The sequence below is a fragment of the Leptonotus elevatus genome, chromosome 14 (assembly GCF_054856555.1).
Source record: "Leptonotus elevatus isolate MCC_2025b chromosome 14, RoL_Lele_1.0, whole genome shotgun sequence".
In the NCBI taxonomy this organism is placed as follows: Eukaryota; Metazoa; Chordata; class Actinopteri; order Syngnathiformes; family Syngnathidae; genus Leptonotus; species Leptonotus elevatus.
In genome coordinates, this window is record NC_141252.1 from 1,027,851 (window position 1) to 1,046,559 (window position 18,709).

Consider the following 18,709-nt stretch of genomic DNA (forward strand, 5'->3'; position numbering starts at 1 on the left):
TATTATCCGAATATGTTTTACATGAATTCCCTCCCTTCTCCAGTCACCCTCTACCTAATGGTGGAGGCTGTCTCTATGGCAACAGGCGGGGTTTTGCCGGCATTGATCAAACCTCCTCACTTGGTATCCCCTCTCCAGACCTTCACAGTACTGCGTCACGCCCAGACTGGAATGGAAGACAAGGAAAAGAAAGGAAATGTACGTATGCTCACTTTTCTTTGCTCCAAACAGCATGCACTAGAGAAATGACGAATGGGGATGGTTTAAATGACATCCGATTGTGCAGAGCGGCAGTCTGTCCTGTTAAGCCATTGTCTCACACAGGAGCAGTACATCGGAGAGATAAAAGGCGGCCTGCGGCCTTCGATGAAGCTGGTAGTGATGGGGATTGTTGACAAGAAACCCAAGAGGTCAGTGCTTGCGCGTTCATTAGCAAATCACATGCAGCGGGAACGTGCACACTGTGACATTGGAGGAAAGCCTATTGATGCATAAAATTTGCTCAATAATTTAGTTAGTCCGTGCATGTTTGAGAGGCAGTTTATTAAGTTCAATCATTCGATGCATTTGATATGAAAAGATAATGTGACTTTATTCAAGAAACTGTCATTTTCATCTAAATAACTTTGACATTAACCCAAAGAGGAGAAAACCATGTGGATATAATGATTCCCCTCAGAAATTGTGAAAGAATGCAGAGAAATGCCAGAAAAAAAGAACTGATTCGAGGATGATGACACATTACATTACAATTTAATGAATTCCTTATAACAGGCAAAAAAATGAAAACAATTAATTTGTCTTATCTAGGCTTTTTTTTAAATTAAATATTTTTTCAAAATTCATGACCATTACTTTTATTTATTTCAAATTAATTAATTTTGAGACATTTTGGATACATTTTCAAACGCAGTAACAACAATTTTAATTTTAATTTAATTATTTTTATTTTTATATATGTGTGTTTTAACCATATTAATACAATAGCAATTAAAATCTAGTTTATATGTGTATTAATTTCAATGAAAATATTTTTAATTGATTGTTTTTTGCTTTTACAAAATGTGATATACTGTGCATTAATGTTTTCTCTTTTAAATTTATTTGAATTATTTATATATTGTATAAAAATTAATTGATATGTATACATTAATTTTGTTTATTTAATCTATTACAATTATAGCTAGCTAATCAAAGTCATAGTAATCCGAAAAGTCAAGGCAACTATAGTGTCTTCATGTTTGTTGAATTTGATATGTTCACCGAAAAAGGTAAAAATACAGTAGCTTAGGAAAATAAAGTTCATGATATACGTAAGAGAAAAAGCAATCGGCAGACTTTTTCACTGCGAGGAACACTGATGCATGTTGTTATACGTGCGTGTGTAGCATTGAGGTGGTGGTGTCCAGCGCACCTCAGCAGAAGGAATCTGAGGAGGAGGAGCAGCAGCAGGAGGAGGCGGAGCCAGAAGGCGATGTGGGTCTCCAGCTGAAGGTCAGCTTCTTGGACAAGGCGGTCCAACGAAATGCACGGCTGGCAGGGAAATGGGGTCCCGCTGAAAACACACTCTCCTTCTTCCCCTTTGCACCCGGAGAGCCTTTTAAGGTTTTTATTTTTTTACTCGTTATTTCTGTGCTTTTCCCTATCAATATAGTAAGTCATTGCTATCGTTTTTGTCATCTTTCTTATACAGTACTCATTGTTAGCGGTGTTAGTGTTATTCGTTGTCATTATCACAATTTTTTTCACTCGGTTGTTGCTGCTATCATTATTGATATGATTATATTTGGCGTGTCCATTGTTGCTATCAATATTGCTAGCATTTTTGCTATTGCTATCATTATCAGTGTTGCTAATGCGATAGCTATGCTCGTCGCTATTGTGTCACGATCATCATCGCTATCGCTATCGTTATATTATTACGTTTCTATTAATCGTATATTATCTCCAGATGGAGATCGTATGCGAGCACCAGCAGTTCCGCATCCTGGTGGACGGTCAGCCTCTGTGCGGCTTCACCCACCGCCTCCCGCAGCTTGCCAGCTTGACGGCGTTACGAGTCTTCGGGGACGTGCAACTCACCAAGGTGGCTTAACTTAGCGGCACTGTCGTAAACAACATGTTCGGAGACAGTGTATCTGGTTATAATAGATGAAAGATGCGTTTCGTCAAACAGTGTCACACTTTGTAGAAGACAAAGTGCCTTCACTAACGTGCTGACTGAATGTAGGATCATCAGTGTCTTAAAAAAATCAACACAAGAATGTGAATTGAAACCAAGGTTGGTCCAAATTGCAATATTTTCTCCTTTGAGGATTTTTTTTGTGTTCACCTAAAAACAAAAAGCATGTTATGAAATCTGTCCAGTGGCATATTTATTATTAGTTGCTGCTTGTCTTCAAGACATAGGGCTTAATTCAGTTGTAATTGAGAAAACATGCGCAATTAAGGACTGAACATTTTAAATGACTAAAGATAAAGTCATTTTAACATGAATGTCAACGTTTCTACACAAACATCTCTCTCATTAAAATGTAAATGTACAATAGCCTAATGGCACATTATAATCCAATTTGATTTGAGTGAATTTACCTTTCCCTAATATTTTAACAATATTTCGACTTAATTTTCATAAAATTTAAAAACAAATTCTTCGTTATGTACAATTTGCTTCTCTTAGTTTGACTTTTCTCTGACATTTTTGGGGGGGATCTTGATTGTATTTTAATATTTCAATTTATCCTCAAAATATTTTGGCTTTATTTTTGTAATATTGTGACTATCGTTGTCAAACTGCAAATTAATTCTCGTAATATTCGGACTTAATGTCGTGAAGTGAATTTTTTTGTGTTATTTTGTATTTATTTTGAGACAATTTTGACATTTTTCTCACAATTCTGACACATTTTAATTTTATTTTCATAATATTTTGACAAAATTCTATTACGGGAAATTCTGCGTCTTTTCCCCTATAATATTCTGACTTCAAATTACATCTTTTTTTCTGAATTTAGTTTTAGTAAAAATGTCAATCTAGTAAAAATGACAATTTTTTTTAAATTTTCTCATATCTGACGCTTTTCCTTTTCATTCCTTTAATATTTAGAGTATATCGCAATCATATTCTAGCATTTACCTTGAAAAATCTGACTTTTCTTCTTGTAGTATTTCAACTTTAGTCTTGTAAAATTCGAACTTTGTTTCCAGTCATTCTGATTCATTTCCCAACTTAATCCGTATTCTGTATTGATTAAACAAAACGCACAAAAGTTGCCACTGCTGGACTTGTCTTCATTGTAAAAACATTCGTGTTAAAAGTACTGTACTCTCCTAGTGCAGGGGTTCAAACTTTTGACGCCAAGCCTTAAAAAGGTCACACCCATTTACTCTGAACGCTTTTTATCAACAACAAGCACTTTTTTTCCTTTGTGTGACTTTACTTCCCTGGAATAAAATAATCTTGATTGTTATTTGCTCTGCTGGCATTTTTTGTTTTATTTGTTTATTTTATTATGGTGTCATTTTACGACCATGCGAGTCTTCGTGGTGAGTCATCGCAACGCCAAAGGCCAAACTGGGCTCGTGGGGGCCGAGCGGCAAGCCTCTTCTCCAGACTTGTCACGCTTCTTTGCTCACCAACAAACACAAATAAAGATTAAGTTTAATCTTTTGAGAAATACACTGGGCGCATGATTTAATCTCTGTAACAATAACAATTTTATTATAGTAATCCTCTGATCGGTTCATTGGAATCATTCCAACTTTATTCTGTTAAAATAACACCTTTTTTTTCTCGTAATATCCTGACTTAAATAATAATATTTTGTAATATTTTGACTGTATTCTGAAAAAACAATCCCCCTGTAATTCAGATTTTTATTTTTGGCAATTACCCATTTCCTTCACAATTCATTCACTAAGATAAGATTGATCATTTAACGTGACCCTGAAAATCCTTAGTATCACGTTGGAATGATCAATCCCAGTTTAAGATTAAATTGAATCTTAAAAAACATCCAGACATAAAATACACACTTAGTCAACTTTTGACATGAGCTTCGTGACTACACATGACTGTATGTGGCTACGGGCGGGATATTGTGCAACACCGTTTTTCTCTAACAGTGTTGCACGTTCGGCTACGTGTGCTCCCGGATGGCGTCAATCCACTCCATCTTGTCCCGGTTGCTGGGAGCCTGGATGAAGTAGTGCGTGTCCGACTGGGTGATGATCTTGAACAGGTTGCCTTGGATGTTGCCCTTCACTCCTGGCAAGGGAAGCCAGAAGACAAAACATTTAAAGATGGGGTCTTAAATTTTCACTCAGAAATAAACATTTCATAAACACTAAATGTATACACATTAAATCCTTCTCAAACAACACAAACGGTCAAAACTTAAGACCTGCACCTTGAACTATTTTTTTCTGCTTCATACAGAGAGCTGTAGCCAATATTTTGAACCTCAGTTCATCTGATATTTTATAGAAAACAAATGGTCTTCAAAGGCTTCCCTGAGGAACGCCATTCAAAATTGGAGTGGCCAAAAGTATGGGGACACTTTGTCAAGCTTCCAAAAAAGGGAGGTTAACCTTTATTATAAAACCAACGGACTTGGAAGGTTTTCCCGAGGCAAAATTGGAGTGGATGAGTAGTACCTGGACAGATTGTTACCCTTTGCAGCTACAACAGCTTCCACTTCAAGAAAGCTTTTTTTTTATTTATACCGCAAACATTTCCCTGAAGGACGCAATTTAAAATTTAAGTGGACATACTGCCCAGTCACACAGGAACTGAAAATATTGGCACGCCCCTAAGCAGCAATAAAAACTGCGTGAGTGGCAGCTGTTCAAAAGTGAATTGGACAAATGTATTGGGGCACCTAGTGATTAGTTATTTGAAGAAAAAAAAATAAATAAATATATATATATATATATATATATATATACACACATTTAAATCTGCACCATACGGAGAGCTGCTATTAACAGTTTGACCTTCTCAATTTGATCCAGTTCCGTTCAGGGGATATGTTATTTAAAAAAAAAAAGAGACTTAAGTACTGGGACACCTGGCCAAGCTTCTGTTTGTTTACAAAAAACAAGTGGACTTCATAGGCCTCCCTGAGGGACGCCTCTCAAAATTGAAGTGCATAGAAGTACTTGGACAGGTGGTCAAGTTGCCTTTGAAGCTACAACAGCTTCCACTTCAAGAGAGCGTCCATTTTGTAGAATATGATCGGACCTCAAACACTTCCTTGAGGGATGCCAGCTAAAATTGAAATACTGCCCTGGCACACAGGAACTGAAAATGTCGGATCACCCCTGTGCATCGTTGCCTTGCAGCTAAAACAGCTTCCAGTCTTCTGTGAAGTCTTTCTCCGAGACCATTAATGAACTTAATGAATTAATTAATTAATGGTGTTTAATTTTATTAGTGAGACCTACCCGAGGGAACGCCGTTATCATCCAGCGAGGACACCAGCGAGCCTCGAAGTGGGAACCCTCCGACGGGGCTGATATCATCCTGAAACCAGACAGGAAGTGGCTCACATACTGACTCAGTGTGTGTGTGTGTGTGTTTGTGTGCGTTTGAGTGTGTTGCTAGGCAATAAATAACAGACAACGTTTCCTTCTGCACCTTGGTGGGGTCATAGTAGTGAAGGAAAGAAGGTTCAGAGCGCAGCACAAACAGTCGAATCTTCCAGTTTTTCCTCCTGTGGCCCTGTGCAAGGACACTTTCATTCAAAACGGGTGGAAAAAAACGATTACAATTTTAAAAAAATAAATCTTTGTTTACTTGTTTGAGCAGGTAGCCTCTCTTGATCACATGACCGCTCAGCTCCACTGCAGACAGCGTGATCTCGGCCTTTACGCAGCCTCGCTTCTTCAAGCTGTCTGACTGACGAGTTGAAAAGTATTTGAAAAATATTCAATATGAGGGATAGGCAAAACAATAATTGATGTATCTATAATTTCTTAAAACAGCCACGGTACTCTTTTGTGGTTATTATGTGTATTAACTTGTAAAAAAAAAAATCAAAAATCATCTAGATTTGGTGGGAGTGCAAAAAAGAATGCGGATCTCAAACACTTCCCTGAGGGACGCCACTTAAAATTGCAGTGGATATACTGCTAAAAAAAAAAAGAAAACTGCAAAAAGAAGAATTGTAACCCAATCATCATCAACATTAGCTGCGAGGCGTCAAGACCCTGACTCGCTACTCACAAAGCTGTACAGCGCCGTGGAGTCGTCGATGAAGAGCTCGCTGAGGCCGGCAGTGCGCAGCGCCTCCACGCTCCGCAGGCCGATGGTGCGCAGGAAGCCCTCTTCCAGCAGGGCCGACGCCAGCGTCGCCGCCTCTGCTCGGGTCAACGCCTGCTGCATGAACACCAGCCAGTCCACCACCGCAGAGCCTGCACGGGAATCACACTGCTTTAAAGGCTTCGGAGAAGAATCCTGCTACTTTAAAGAGCCTATTTGTATTAAAGGGTCTATATGTAAGATTGGGATATTGTAGGGTCAATAGAAGAGGAACCAAGCGGCTATAAAATGTCAAAACAAGAATCAGTAAAAGGTCAGAACCATGCTACTTTAAAGAACCAGTATGTAAAGTCCGTGCTACTTTAAAGGGTCTATATGTTAGAACCAGGCAACTACAAATAAGAATATTTAAAGGGTCTGCAAGTAAGAACTACTTTAGGCTACTTCAAAGGTTCTATATGTAAGAATGACCTTGGGTCAATATTTGCAGATTTTCTGTTGTTGTTAAAGTGCCCATATGCAAAAATTACTGTACTTTAAAATATGTAAGAATCTGGCTCTTTCAAAAGCTGCATACATAACAATATATTAAAGCGGCGATCTGCCAAAATCAAGTTATTTTTAAGGGGAAGTCAAACACCCCCCCCCCCCCATTTGTTTGGGACAATATTATTTTTATGCAGCCCCACTGGTCTAAACATGGTATTCTGGTTAATATTGCGTTAGTGGAATATGAGCTAAACAGCAAAATCCAGCCATTTTGATTCATCTCAGGGAGCGGCCATTTTGCCACTTGCTGTCGACTGAAGATGACATCAATGTTGCTCAGGGCTCAGGCAACGACCAATCACAGCTCACCTGCTGAGCTGTGATTGGTCGTTGCCTGCTGAGCTGTGACTGGTCGTCGACAGCAAGTGGCAAAATGGCCGCCCCCCTGAGATGGATGAAAACGGCTGGATTTTGCTTCATAACTCATATTCCAAAAATTTAATATTAATCAGAATGTCATGTTTAGACTAGTGAGGTCACATATAATTGTCAATAAATGTTTAAGGTTGACTTACAATTTAAAGATGTTATCTGTAAGTATAACGGCTACTAAAATGTTTTTATATTTCCAAGGGTCTTTATGGAAGAAGCAGGCTACTTTAAAGGATCTGTATGTAAGAATTGTGGCTTCCTATCTGACCTGAGAAGCAGTTGGTGTACATGCGTCCTTGCTCCACGTGGTTGCTCATGTTGATTCCGCTGTGAACGTCATACATGGCCTCCAGCACTTTGCTACATCACAACAAGAAAACATCACACATTTTATAAAACAAAACAAAATGGAGGATGCCGGGTGCTATTTTCAAGCATTTATATGTAAGATCGGTTCACTTTAAAGGGACATGTGTAAAAACACGACGTTCACCTCAGGTTGATGTTGTGCAGCTGCGAGCCTGCTGGTGTGGACGGGCTAACGCTGGGTGACCCATCCCCGTCGGTGTCCGCTCCTGCTTCCAGTTTGTCAGCTGCTGCCGCAATGTCGCCGGCCCACTCGTCTCGCTCCTCCCGGGAACACGCCTCCAGGAAGTGATCCACGCGGGTCTTGGTCTGGAGCCGGAACACCAACTAGAAAAGGCACAACAATGACGCTATGACTTTAATAGTACATGACTCATTATTAACTCATTCACTGCCATAAATTCATTTTAACTATTTCTATTGGTTTAACAGTTTTTCCCCACTTTTGTTAACAAGAGTATGAAAACCTAGAATTTTTTTTTTATTATACATTTAGAACAGATATAAAATTTGTGATTCGTAAGTTAACTAGTGAAGTCATGCAATTAAACATTTTAATCGTCTGATGCCTCTAATTTTTAATATTTTTTTCTTTTCTTTTTTTAATCTTTTCTTTAAAAAAATTAACTAGCAAAGTCGTGCGATTAATTATAATTTTAAAAAATTATCGCCGGAAGCCCCTAATTTTTAATAATCTTTTCTTTATAAATTAAAATTAATTACTGAAGTCATGCAATTAATTACAATTAAAAAATTTAATTGCCTGATGCCCCTAATTTTTAATAATCGTTTTTTCTTTAAAAAAATTTAAAAAAAGAAAAGGTAATTAAAAATTAGGGGTGTCAGCCGATTAAATTTTTTAATCGTAATTAATCGCATGACTTCACTCGTTAACTCACGATTAATCACAAATTTACACATAAACAATGATGTCATCGTAATGATGTCATCAGAATGACTCCAGCAGACGCTGACTCAACATCGACTCAGCTGGTTCAACGGAAGGGAAGTGATGATATGATATCAGGTTATGTTGATTTGAAAAAAAAAAAACTGAAACGCATTCCTTGCGACATATGAGGTATAACTCAGATGTTTGTCAAAAACTGAAAATCAATATATAATTTTGAGACAATGTCAATATTCATATTAAAGGCCTTGTCCAGTGCTTTTGAGATGTGGTAATCATTTAATTTATACAATCATCACATAGCGGTGCGAGGACAAAAAAAAAAAAGGTGTAATTTTCAAGAACAGAGACTCACGGGTCGATTGTCGTGCTCCAGGAAGGGGCACGTAATGGCGCAATCCTTCAGCATGATTTTCCCCCGCTGACATGAGTCTCTTTTCCCACCTTCATACTTGTAATAGATCAGCTTGTCTGGCGTCAGCACGAACCAGCGCGCCTTCCAGTTGTGCACAAGATGTCCCTGGAGGAAATTACACTTGAAGAGGACATTCCACATGTGAGGAAAAACAAAACAATTGCGCATTCCAAACTTACCCTTTTCACCAGAAACCCCTCTCGGAGTATTGTAACTTTTTGCGGTGTATCCATTGCACCCGTCCGTGCCTGTTCCAGCCTGCTGCACTCTTGAATCAACACGCATACTCACTCACGCTATATACACACGGGTATGTACACACCCACTCTCACAGTATACACACCCACTGCGTGGGTTTGTCCATCCTGAACTTTCAACTAGCGACGAGTTTTACCACCTCCCAATGATTAAGGTCACTGGTGTGTTTTGACTTTTTTGTTTACTAAACAGGCTAATGAAAGGCAAGATAAGCAAAGAAAAAACAGAAAAATATATAGCCGACATATCACCTATGTGTAATATGTCAACAAAGAAAAAATATTTTAAAGATTAAAAATGACTGTATACAGTATAATGAAAAAATGCTTTAAAATGTGATTTCTTCAAATGAAAAAAACATACATACTTCTACCACTACTAGTACTACTACTACATACTAAATATGTATAGATCTTAAAATTGCACTATATGAATATAAACTTTAAAAAGTCAGCTCGAAATAGAATTATAAAAAAATATGAAAATGTTATCTGATGGTGATGATGATCAAAAATGCAGCAGTAATAGAAGGGCAGTCAAAAATAAACTAACGAGTGGCGCTCAAGTTCATGTTACTGGGTGCGTTCGAAAATTATATCCTGCCCGCTCTGTTGTACTCCAGACCGTTCGGAAACGTAACGTTGTTGGAACACTCGCACTCTCAGAGTTATGCCCAAAGAGACCCAAAGGCAGTCGCCCGGTGCATTTGATTGGCTGTTGGGGTCACTCCGGAAGCCTTCAGCCAATCGGAGAGTACTTGCTTTCCATTCCCGGGTTTTTAAACGCGTTGCAGTTGTGGATTCCTTAAATTCTTAAATATAGTTTGTATTTCGCTTTCGTCTCTACTTCTTCTGCTTAAAAACACACCAACATGGAGTTTAACAAGACTTTCCTCAGGGAGCGCGACGACGACGAATACGGTGATGCCGAACTGTTGAAACGCGGACGGTGGGCGACCCTTCACTGCAAGCAGTGCAACACGGTCCTGGGAGACTCCCTGGCTGTGTGCGGGGAGCTCAAATGTTTGGACTCCATCATGTGCTGCCGTAAGAGCAAGATTTATACAGTCTGTGGCCCCCGAACGCTTCACGATATTTGTTGTTTTTGTCAGCAGGAGTCAGTGGTAACGTGGAAGTGAGTAGCGAAATGGAGTGTGGACATAAAGAACAACTGGCTAACTGGTGAGCGAATGGACAATTCTGAGATTACGTCAAATCACGTCACAAGTCAAAATGGCGGTCCAACTCGGTGAATACAAGATGTGAGGAAATGTTTGACGACTCGCAGAGGCAAAAATGCCAAATGTACAGAAATTGGGCATAATTGGTCTAACATTAGATGAATGTACTTGAACATTACATTATTATTACATTATAATAAAATTTGTTTTATTTTTTTTTTAAAAGGTCAACTCAATGTTGTACATTATGCTAATGATGTAAAAAATAACACGTCAGCATGTCAAAAGACTAGCATATGGCGCGTTAGCTTGCACTGAGCTGTGGTAGTTTGATCGCGGGTTGAGTTAGCCTAATTAGTTGATTTAGTTATTTATTTAGTTAACCCTTATGTTTGCCCTCCTGTTGCTAAGAAAAATGGGTAAAGTAAACGTCACTCCAAGGAGAGCAGAGCAGGCTTTACTCCATTTATATAGATAATGATGCAAGCCGGTTAACGCCTAAAATAGGTAGAAAAGAAAATAATACATTTGATCACACTAAAAAACGATTCTTATCACTTAGGAAGTGTGGTCTTTTTGGTTAGCCTCCATTTCAAACCGTTCAAATACACTATGTATGTATCTATGGTTGTTTTTAAAGTGCTCTATAAATAAAGTTACAGAGCCACATTCCCACTTATAAGAGGGTGTGTACACTTGCGCAACCATATTTCTTTTTTTCTTATTTTTTCATCTAGTATTTGACCAGGGGCGTGTAGACTTTTAATATCCACTGTACACAATAGAAATAAACACTTAACACATTTTCTAAAAAACATTTTGGTGTGGTTTTTTTTCCCTTTTCCCAGCATCTTCAGCTCCCTGCTTTGCAGTGATTGCGGCTGTGCGGTGGGTAAAGTGGTGCATGCGGCGCCACCGCGAATGACCGCGGTGCGCTCCCTCTTCCTCCTCCACAAGGCGCACATCACATGGTCAGTAACCGCGCTAACGCGTCACCCCGTTTACGTGTAAACAGCCGCTAAGATGGCCGCTCCCTGTTCCAGTTATGTGCTGGACAGCTCCTCCATGGTGAACGCGTCGGCCATGTCCTTTGAGATGGAACCGCTCATGAAAAGCATCAGTGAGGTAAAATGTAAACAAAAGACTTCATGTTTTTATGCTTTTATTTTTATTTTTGGGTGGCTCCATGGGCCGTGTCACTCGTAGATGTACGTATAATAAATGAATGAGCAAATTATTCCATAAAAGAAAGAAAGAAATGCAATTATAAAAAAAAAAAAGTATTTTTGTTGTGCTTGTAATTTTTTATTTTGTACAATTAATTGACCAGTAAGTGTTAAGTGCACTTAATTTATTTTTATCACTTATAAGTGAATTCAATACAAATTGTGTAAATAAGAGTTACATTTATATGCAAAATTCTGTATTTTACTGGTAATTATTTTATTATTAACAATAGGTTAATTAGCTAATTATTAAATAATTTGTCAATGTAAATGTAAAATTGTACATTATACATTTTTCTTAAAGCATTTACAAAAAATGAATTCATCGAGTACATAAATAAATGTTAGATGTATATGTAAATTGTTTATGTAGCTGATTTATTTTTATTATTAAAAATAATAATTTTTATTAAATAACTTATTTTATTTAATAAAAATTATTATTTTTATATATAACTGTTTTATGTGCGATAAATAATACAATGTTTAGTTAAATACATGTTACATTTATAAATAAAATTGTTTATTTAACTGGCTTGTTTGCATTAATGAAAAATATATAAAAACATATTTGCTAAAATCAAATCAAAATGCATATCTGGAAAAAGTTAATTTTAAAATGTATAATTTACAATAATTATAGTTAAAGAAATACCATTGTTGTAAACTCATTTATTTATTTTTACAATGCATTTACCAAGTATTTATTAAATGTTAAATGTATGTGTAATTTTGTTTATATTACTATTTTAGTCTCGTTTACATTCAATAAATGCAACAATCATTTTAGAAAAGTTACTCTCAACTTATTTCTGGAACACTGCAAAAACAACCGTCTCTAGGGCTCTTGAATGATGTAAATGTGCGCTGGGTCATACTTTGTGCACCCTGTAAATTGATGTACTTTTTCAATAATATTGGGTTGCAGGTGAGGCAGCACTTTGAATTGAACTTTGAACATGTGAAAAGCTGCCTGGCGGACATAAGGAGCAGCAACAGCAAGTTGGATGAGTGATGCCTCTCTTTATTGTTATTATTACTACTTTTGTTTTTATGACGATGAGGAGTATTATGACCGTGTTTTTTTTTTACCCTCTCTCATTAAAACAGCCCTTTGCTAGCAACATCTACTCAATTGACTCACACTGTAGCTATAAACACGTTGAAAAATAAGATGATGATATCCAAACATTCGCCCCCCCCAAAAAAATCAGCAAAAATTATGCAATTTTAGCAGATTTTTCTCCCAGTTGTAAAATTAAAGAAATACTTAAAGACGACGCAAAGTATCTTAGTACCTTATCTTACTAACTTCTTCACATCTCTTTAAGCGTTAAGGGACCAAAAATGAAGTGCTTTTTACTCAATATAGGTTTTAAATTCATCTGAATCATCTCAATTTTATTCTGCCAAATAAAAAATAAAAAAATCCGTATTGTCTCGGACCATAATAAAAACTCTACACGCAGCTGTTCAAATATAACATTGTAGTGACATGAAAATATGTAACTCTGTTGTGCTTATTATATCTAAATATGAATTTCTTTCGTTTGTGATTAACTGCGGGGGAAAAAGTTCCGGTTAAGAAATCCTATCAAAGTCACCTGAGGGTGCCGTTCTCGCCTTTATCCAGGCTGGTGAAGCGGCTGTACAGACGAGTGATCTGGCTGTGCGAGACTGAGGAAGGACACAAGGGAGATGAAGTTATCACGTCTCGTATAAACAAGTGGAACAAATTGTTTGGGCTGGGTTGTCTTTTGAGTCATTTTGCAAAACATAATGGCTGGCCTGCTACTTAACACCAGCTCAACATCCACTTCAGTGTCAAAAGAGGATTAATCCCATAAAAAGAAACATGTATCCATTCATACCGTTATCTCAATTGCTCTGCTTTTGTTAAAGTTCTTAATTTCTTTTTTCTTCGATGGCATTTTTGCCACCCGGAAGTACAGTGCATGTGACGTCATTGCGATATGACCAATTCAATCATAAGCCCGGTGTTATGATTCCGTTAAGAAAGAAAAAAAAAAAAGACTACTGGAAGCCATTAAATGTTGGCTCCTGTCAGGAAATAATACAATTCCGCCAATGACGTTTCTTTCGCCCCACTTTTAGCATTGAAAATGATAATAACATGATAACTTACAGCCCGTTTCTTTCTTGATTTCTTCAATTTCCTCCTCGCGGAGTAACGTGGAGGCTCGGGATCCCATAATGACGACTACGATGTTAAAGTTCGGAACCAATACACAGAACCGAGCCGGCTGTGGAAACGTGACTTAAGTAAGAAAAGAAAGAAAGAAAAAAAACGGCTACCCTTGAGCAGCTAGCGCGACAGATGTCTAGCTCGCCCGTCCACCGTGAGCAGGACAAATACGACACTCGGAGAAGTTTGGGACAACTTTAAAGTCCGCTCCGTGTGTAAAACTAGCAGCTCATTTGTTTTTGTAGCTGTTTGAAAAAAAACGCTGTCGGGTGTTTGGGAGGACAAGTTTCGGTGCTTTTATCTTCCGTCTTTATCGAGTGGGCGGGGTTATATTGGTTGAACTGGGTAGCCGTGTGAGTGCATAGGTCAGAGGTCACAATAATGTCCACACACCAGGTGTTGTCGTTGGCACCATGCTGCATTTTATTATTATTATCATCATCATTACTATTGCTGAGTTTGAGAAATACATTTTGTTTTTGTTTTTGTTAGTCATACAAAACCAATGAACAATAATAATAAGCATGCCCGTTTTCCTCCTCTTAGCTGCGGAGTGCATAGTTTGTACACCTCAATAAACAAACGACATTATTCATTTCCATTCGGGAACGCTACAACATGCTCGCTACCATAATAACAAATCCGCCTTCACACGCAGTCATATGACAAACTTGTGGATTATTGCATGCATTACAATCAGGTCTGCTAAAAATCATGCATAATTTTTTATTTATTTTTTACTGTTTTCTAACATGATGTCATCCATAAACACAGGATAGTGGTTGACAGTGCAAGGCAGAAAAGTGCTTTGAAAACACGTTTGGACTTTTTTTTTTAAGTGTAAAAATGCTACAAGTATTGTACAGTTAAGAATATCTTGTGTATTGATCAAGAATACCACCAAATAACAACAACACCACAAATAACCCTCCTGTTAACTGGCGGGTCAAAATGACCCATTAAAGTGTTCAAAACATACCATTGAAAAGAAGTTGACATTTGTTTTTCGATATGAAATGTTTTTAAACATTAATCAGGACTTTCCTTTTCGTTTTGGGCACTTTTTGGTTAATAAAACACACACCGGGTCAAACTGACCCATTTCAAAGTTATATAGCAATGAAAAGGTGAAAGGCAGTTTTTCGGTATGAAATGTCTTAACAATGTTTACTACGATTTTGGGAATTTTCGTTTGGTTCGAAAACACAGGGTCAAAATCAACCGTTTAAAAGTTAAATAAAAAGTAAACAAAAGCATCTGGGATTCTTTCCTTTTTCGGACATTTCTTTTATAATTGGGTAAGTAGGTTGATTAAATTACACTAATCATGCACCGGGTCAAATTGACCCGAACTTGTTAAAACAGCATTTATCGTTATTTATCCCACTTTCCTTACACTTTTTGGATAATTAAATAGGTTGGACACTAGATTGTACCGGGTCAAATTGACCCTGTTGTAACTCACCAAACTAATGTTTACAAAAAACTGAAATTAAAATTAATTAAATTTAAAAAATAATAATTATATATATATATATATATATATATATATATATATATATATATATATATATATATATAAATAAATATATAAAATGAATTGTGATTTTTACGCCCTGGGTCAAATTGACCCGAACATTGTTTCTGTTCCTGAGAGAGGGTAACGAGACAGGAGGGTTAGATGCTTGACAGAATCCAATTTGAAAACAGAACGCTGCATTTGCGCCACCCGTCATGCATTTATTGCTGCTAATCTATATAATCATGTACAATTTTCTGGATTACACGTCATGTATGTACAACACAATGTCACCAAAGGGCTGCAAAATCCTTTCAATCCCCAAATTTAGATTATTCTGTTATTTCAAATCGTTGTTGCTTTAGTGCATTGATTTTAAAAGTTAATGTTTAATCATGCGTCTAAAAATGTTACTTTTGTGTATATATATATATATTTTTAAGGGGAGATTATTCATCTGTGTTGTATTAAAAGCAGGCATCATGCATTATATGAGGTTCAGTATGAGCATCTAAATGCATAAGAAGAAGAGGATGAGACTATACAAATCTTGAATGGAAGACGTTGGTGATTTTGTTGCTTCTCAAACAACGTGTCACTTGTTTTTTGTTTTAGTTTTTTTTAATATATATATAATACACAGCATCGGTCAACAAGGTGACATGTTTGGATGCAATATTGCACACTGCCCATCAAAGTCGTCCTTGGATACAAAGGACACAACGCTAGAGAGTTGATTGTTTTTAAGTGTACTAAAATGACTATGATGCATACATTTTTATTATATGCTCAAATTAGTATTGTAAAAAAAAAAAAATCAGATAAAACCTAAAAACAGAAGCAAATTATTTGGTTTTATTTTATTAAAGCATTTTTATTTATACTAAAATTACGAGAAAAACATCTCATTACAATAAACATAAAATTACAAGCATTTATTAATTTTTTTAATTTATGTTAACAACTAAAATTGGTTTAATAAATGCAAAAATATATATACAAATAAAAGCATGCTTACATTTTTATTTATACTAAAATTAATACAACAATTTATCTCTTATACCAAAATCTGTATAACAAATAAAAATGTGCTTTACTCGATTATCATATTATTATTTTTTACACAATTTAACTAAATATCTTATGATATGGAAAATAGGACTACAGGATTATTTTTCAAGTGAGGACAATTTTGAAGCCTTCGCATATGGGAAAGTTTTGATGTGCCCTTTGTGGAAATATTTGATTTAATTTGTGATCCAAAATAAACATAATTAGAATTTTAAAAGGATGTTAATGATTATTTTTTTAAATCATTGATTTCCCTCACAACAGATGCGTAGACCATACAAAATATTATTTTAAAGCTTATGCATATTATGATGTATGTATATACATGCACATCATGTGTGTCTCTCTCCCTATACATGCACCTCTAATATATATGTGTATGTGTGTGACTCTTAACCGATTAACTGACAATTGATAACCAAATTAATAAAAACACATTTAGATACATTTCTTAACTCAAACGTATTCCAAATCTTCGGAATTTCAGCCTCTGATTTCTGTAGTCCTCCATAAAAGCACACTGATTTTCTTTGTGTACATTTGAAAACATCTGCTTTTACTTTGAAAAACAATGATCAACATTTTTTTGCCGATTTTATGGACCGAATCAGTAGCTGATTTATGTTTGTGCATTTTCTGCGCTGTCTATATGAAATAATGACCTGCTCCCCCCCTCCCCCCAAAAAACTAACAAATGTTTTTTATTCAATTAACCGAAACAATTATGAACAGATCAATCGATTATTAAAGTAATTGTTAGTTGCAGCCCTAATATATATATATACATATACATATCTCAAAAATGAACTGAACCAGCCCATCCTTCTCTGAGGTAGCAAAAAAAGATGAAAGTCACCACTTGCTACAGTTTTGCGTGTCTTGGACTATGCCGGGATTTTCATATCGTGGACCATTTTTCACCATTTTCGCTTTTCGGTTCTGCGCTTGAGTTAAAAATGATATAAATGGAGCCGGCCCACTGTAATTGTCAGTGGCTAGTATAGCGGATTGTGTAGGTCACTAAAAAGTCCACACACACCAAAAAAATAAACAAACAAAAAATCCAAAATCCATTTAAAGTGATTAGGGACTCCCTAATCACCAAATAGGGATTTTTGGATTTTCTATGCAGTTCACTAAAAAGTCGTCATAGTTAATTATGTCATTTTATGCCTCATAATTGTTTCGGAGTGATGTTTTATCCTCACATCAGTCTACAGGTTCGAGGACAGATAGGGTAGAGGAGAGGGAGGGAGAGTGACACCCCCCCCAACACCACCACCCCCAAAAATAAAAATCAGGCTTTTGGTGGAAAATTCTTCTTCTTCTTTATCCCAGTCGAGGGTGCATGTGGTTGTTGGAACCCGGTGGTCCACGTAAAGTCCTTCCGCTGAGGATCAGATGTGTGCCCCAGCGCAAACATCCTAGAATTTAACATGACCGTTATTTACTGTATCTGAAAAGTTTTATCCCAGAAGGAGCAGCACAATGTCAATTGAATTCATGATGCAAAAACTGTTCATTCGTCACCTTGTATTTAATTACGTTAACATCAGGTGTGCAACGAAAACCGATTTCAGTAGGAAAATGGGTTTGGATTTAAAAGATGTGAGCGCATCGCATACAACCGAGGGTGTGTGTGTGTGTGCGTTTACGTATGGACTAATCAATCTTTTGTTATGGTCGGACAGTATTACTGCGTTATGAAAAGATCTGTAATCCGTTTACACATTTATAGTGAGCATATTTTTCAAAACTGACCCGCTGTGTGCATGGAAAATCAACAGCATGTCAGGGACAAATATTGACTTCATGTGACAAAAATGCCATTTGATGCTTTAGCCTGACACATTAATGCATCACAGAATTTTAAGCAGAATAGTTAAATAACAGCACAGTGAATTGGTTTTTGGGGGGGGCGACAACAAAACAGATGTCTGACCTTGGAATGCTCCTGGTGATGAGGATGCTGCAGAGATGTTTGGAAGCTTAACAATGGCTGGACCACTTCTTCGTAGTCTACGGTGACACTCGCAGGTCTGTCCGGCCACCTCTCACGTCCTCCACTAAAACATGCCGAGGAGATGTTGACAGAAGAAAACTGGTCACTCTCCATCGGGAGGAGAGGTATGGGGACCAAAAAGTGTCCCCCCCTTTCGTCTGCCTGCGCCCAGCTGAGTGAGCTACGCCATTTTCAGTCCAAAAAAAGCATATAGCAGACCTGTGCGTTGATTGGCTGAGAAATGTGTCGATCAAAATGTAAAAAGTACCACCCCGGAAGTGCTTGGTAATCGTTGGGGTGATTTTTTTTTTATACATATTTTTTTTATCGCCAGGGTGAACGTAGGAAAAACAAATGCTTAGAAAAACAATCA

General features: G+C 36.9%; 3 protein-coding genes across 6 annotated transcripts; 2 read left to right on the forward strand and 1 right to left on the reverse strand.

Annotated features, from left to right (window-relative positions):
* Nucleotides 1–40: 40 nt before the first annotated feature.
* LOC147162441 (galectin-related protein B) lies at nucleotides 41–3,470 on the forward strand. 2 transcript variants are annotated; one of them, XM_086095370.1, is made up of 4 exons: nucleotides 41–198; nucleotides 325–410; nucleotides 1,389–1,653; nucleotides 1,952–3,470. In XM_086095370.1, exons 1-4 carry the CDS (start codon nucleotides 58–60, stop codon nucleotides 2,093–2,095), a joined length of 636 nt encoding a protein of 211 aa, XP_085951496.1. In that variant the 5' UTR covers nucleotides 41–57; the 3' UTR covers nucleotides 2,096–3,470. The 2 variants fall into 2 exon arrangements, with proteins under 2 accessions (XP_085951496.1, XP_085951497.1); XM_086095371.1 differs by having other exon boundaries at nucleotides 43–198; nucleotides 1,389–1,605.
* Nucleotides 3,471–3,862: 392 nt separating this feature from the next.
* On the reverse strand, nucleotides 3,863–18,569 carry plek2 (pleckstrin 2). Of its 3 annotated transcripts, XM_086095369.1 has the most exons (11): nucleotides 18,277–18,569; nucleotides 13,685–17,758; nucleotides 13,143–13,215; nucleotides 8,815–8,979; nucleotides 7,677–7,876; nucleotides 7,452–7,543; nucleotides 6,227–6,414; nucleotides 5,798–5,899; nucleotides 5,639–5,722; nucleotides 5,446–5,524; nucleotides 3,863–4,267 (listed from the first exon to the last, which is right to left on the reverse strand). In XM_086095369.1, exons 4-11 carry the CDS (start codon nucleotides 8,866–8,868, stop codon nucleotides 4,140–4,142), a joined length of 927 nt encoding a protein of 308 aa, XP_085951495.1. In that variant the 5' UTR covers nucleotides 8,869–8,979; nucleotides 13,143–13,215; nucleotides 13,685–17,758; nucleotides 18,277–18,569; the 3' UTR covers nucleotides 3,863–4,139. The 3 variants fall into 3 exon arrangements, with proteins under 3 accessions (XP_085951495.1, XP_085951494.1, XP_085951493.1); XM_086095368.1 differs by lacking the exons at nucleotides 13,143–13,215; nucleotides 13,685–17,758; nucleotides 18,277–18,569 and adding an exon at nucleotides 9,054–11,752; XM_086095367.1 differs by lacking the exons at nucleotides 13,143–13,215; nucleotides 13,685–17,758; nucleotides 18,277–18,569 and having other exon boundaries at nucleotides 8,815–11,751.
* Nucleotides 9,860–12,658, forward strand: oip5 (opa interacting protein 5). Its single transcript, XM_086095374.1, has 5 exons — nucleotides 9,860–10,178; nucleotides 10,247–10,313; nucleotides 11,161–11,283; nucleotides 11,356–11,437; nucleotides 12,467–12,658. Exons 1-5 carry the CDS (start codon nucleotides 10,004–10,006, stop codon nucleotides 12,551–12,553), a joined length of 534 nt encoding a protein of 177 aa, XP_085951500.1. The 5' UTR covers nucleotides 9,860–10,003; the 3' UTR covers nucleotides 12,554–12,658.
* Nucleotides 18,570–18,709: the final 140 nt, after the last annotated feature.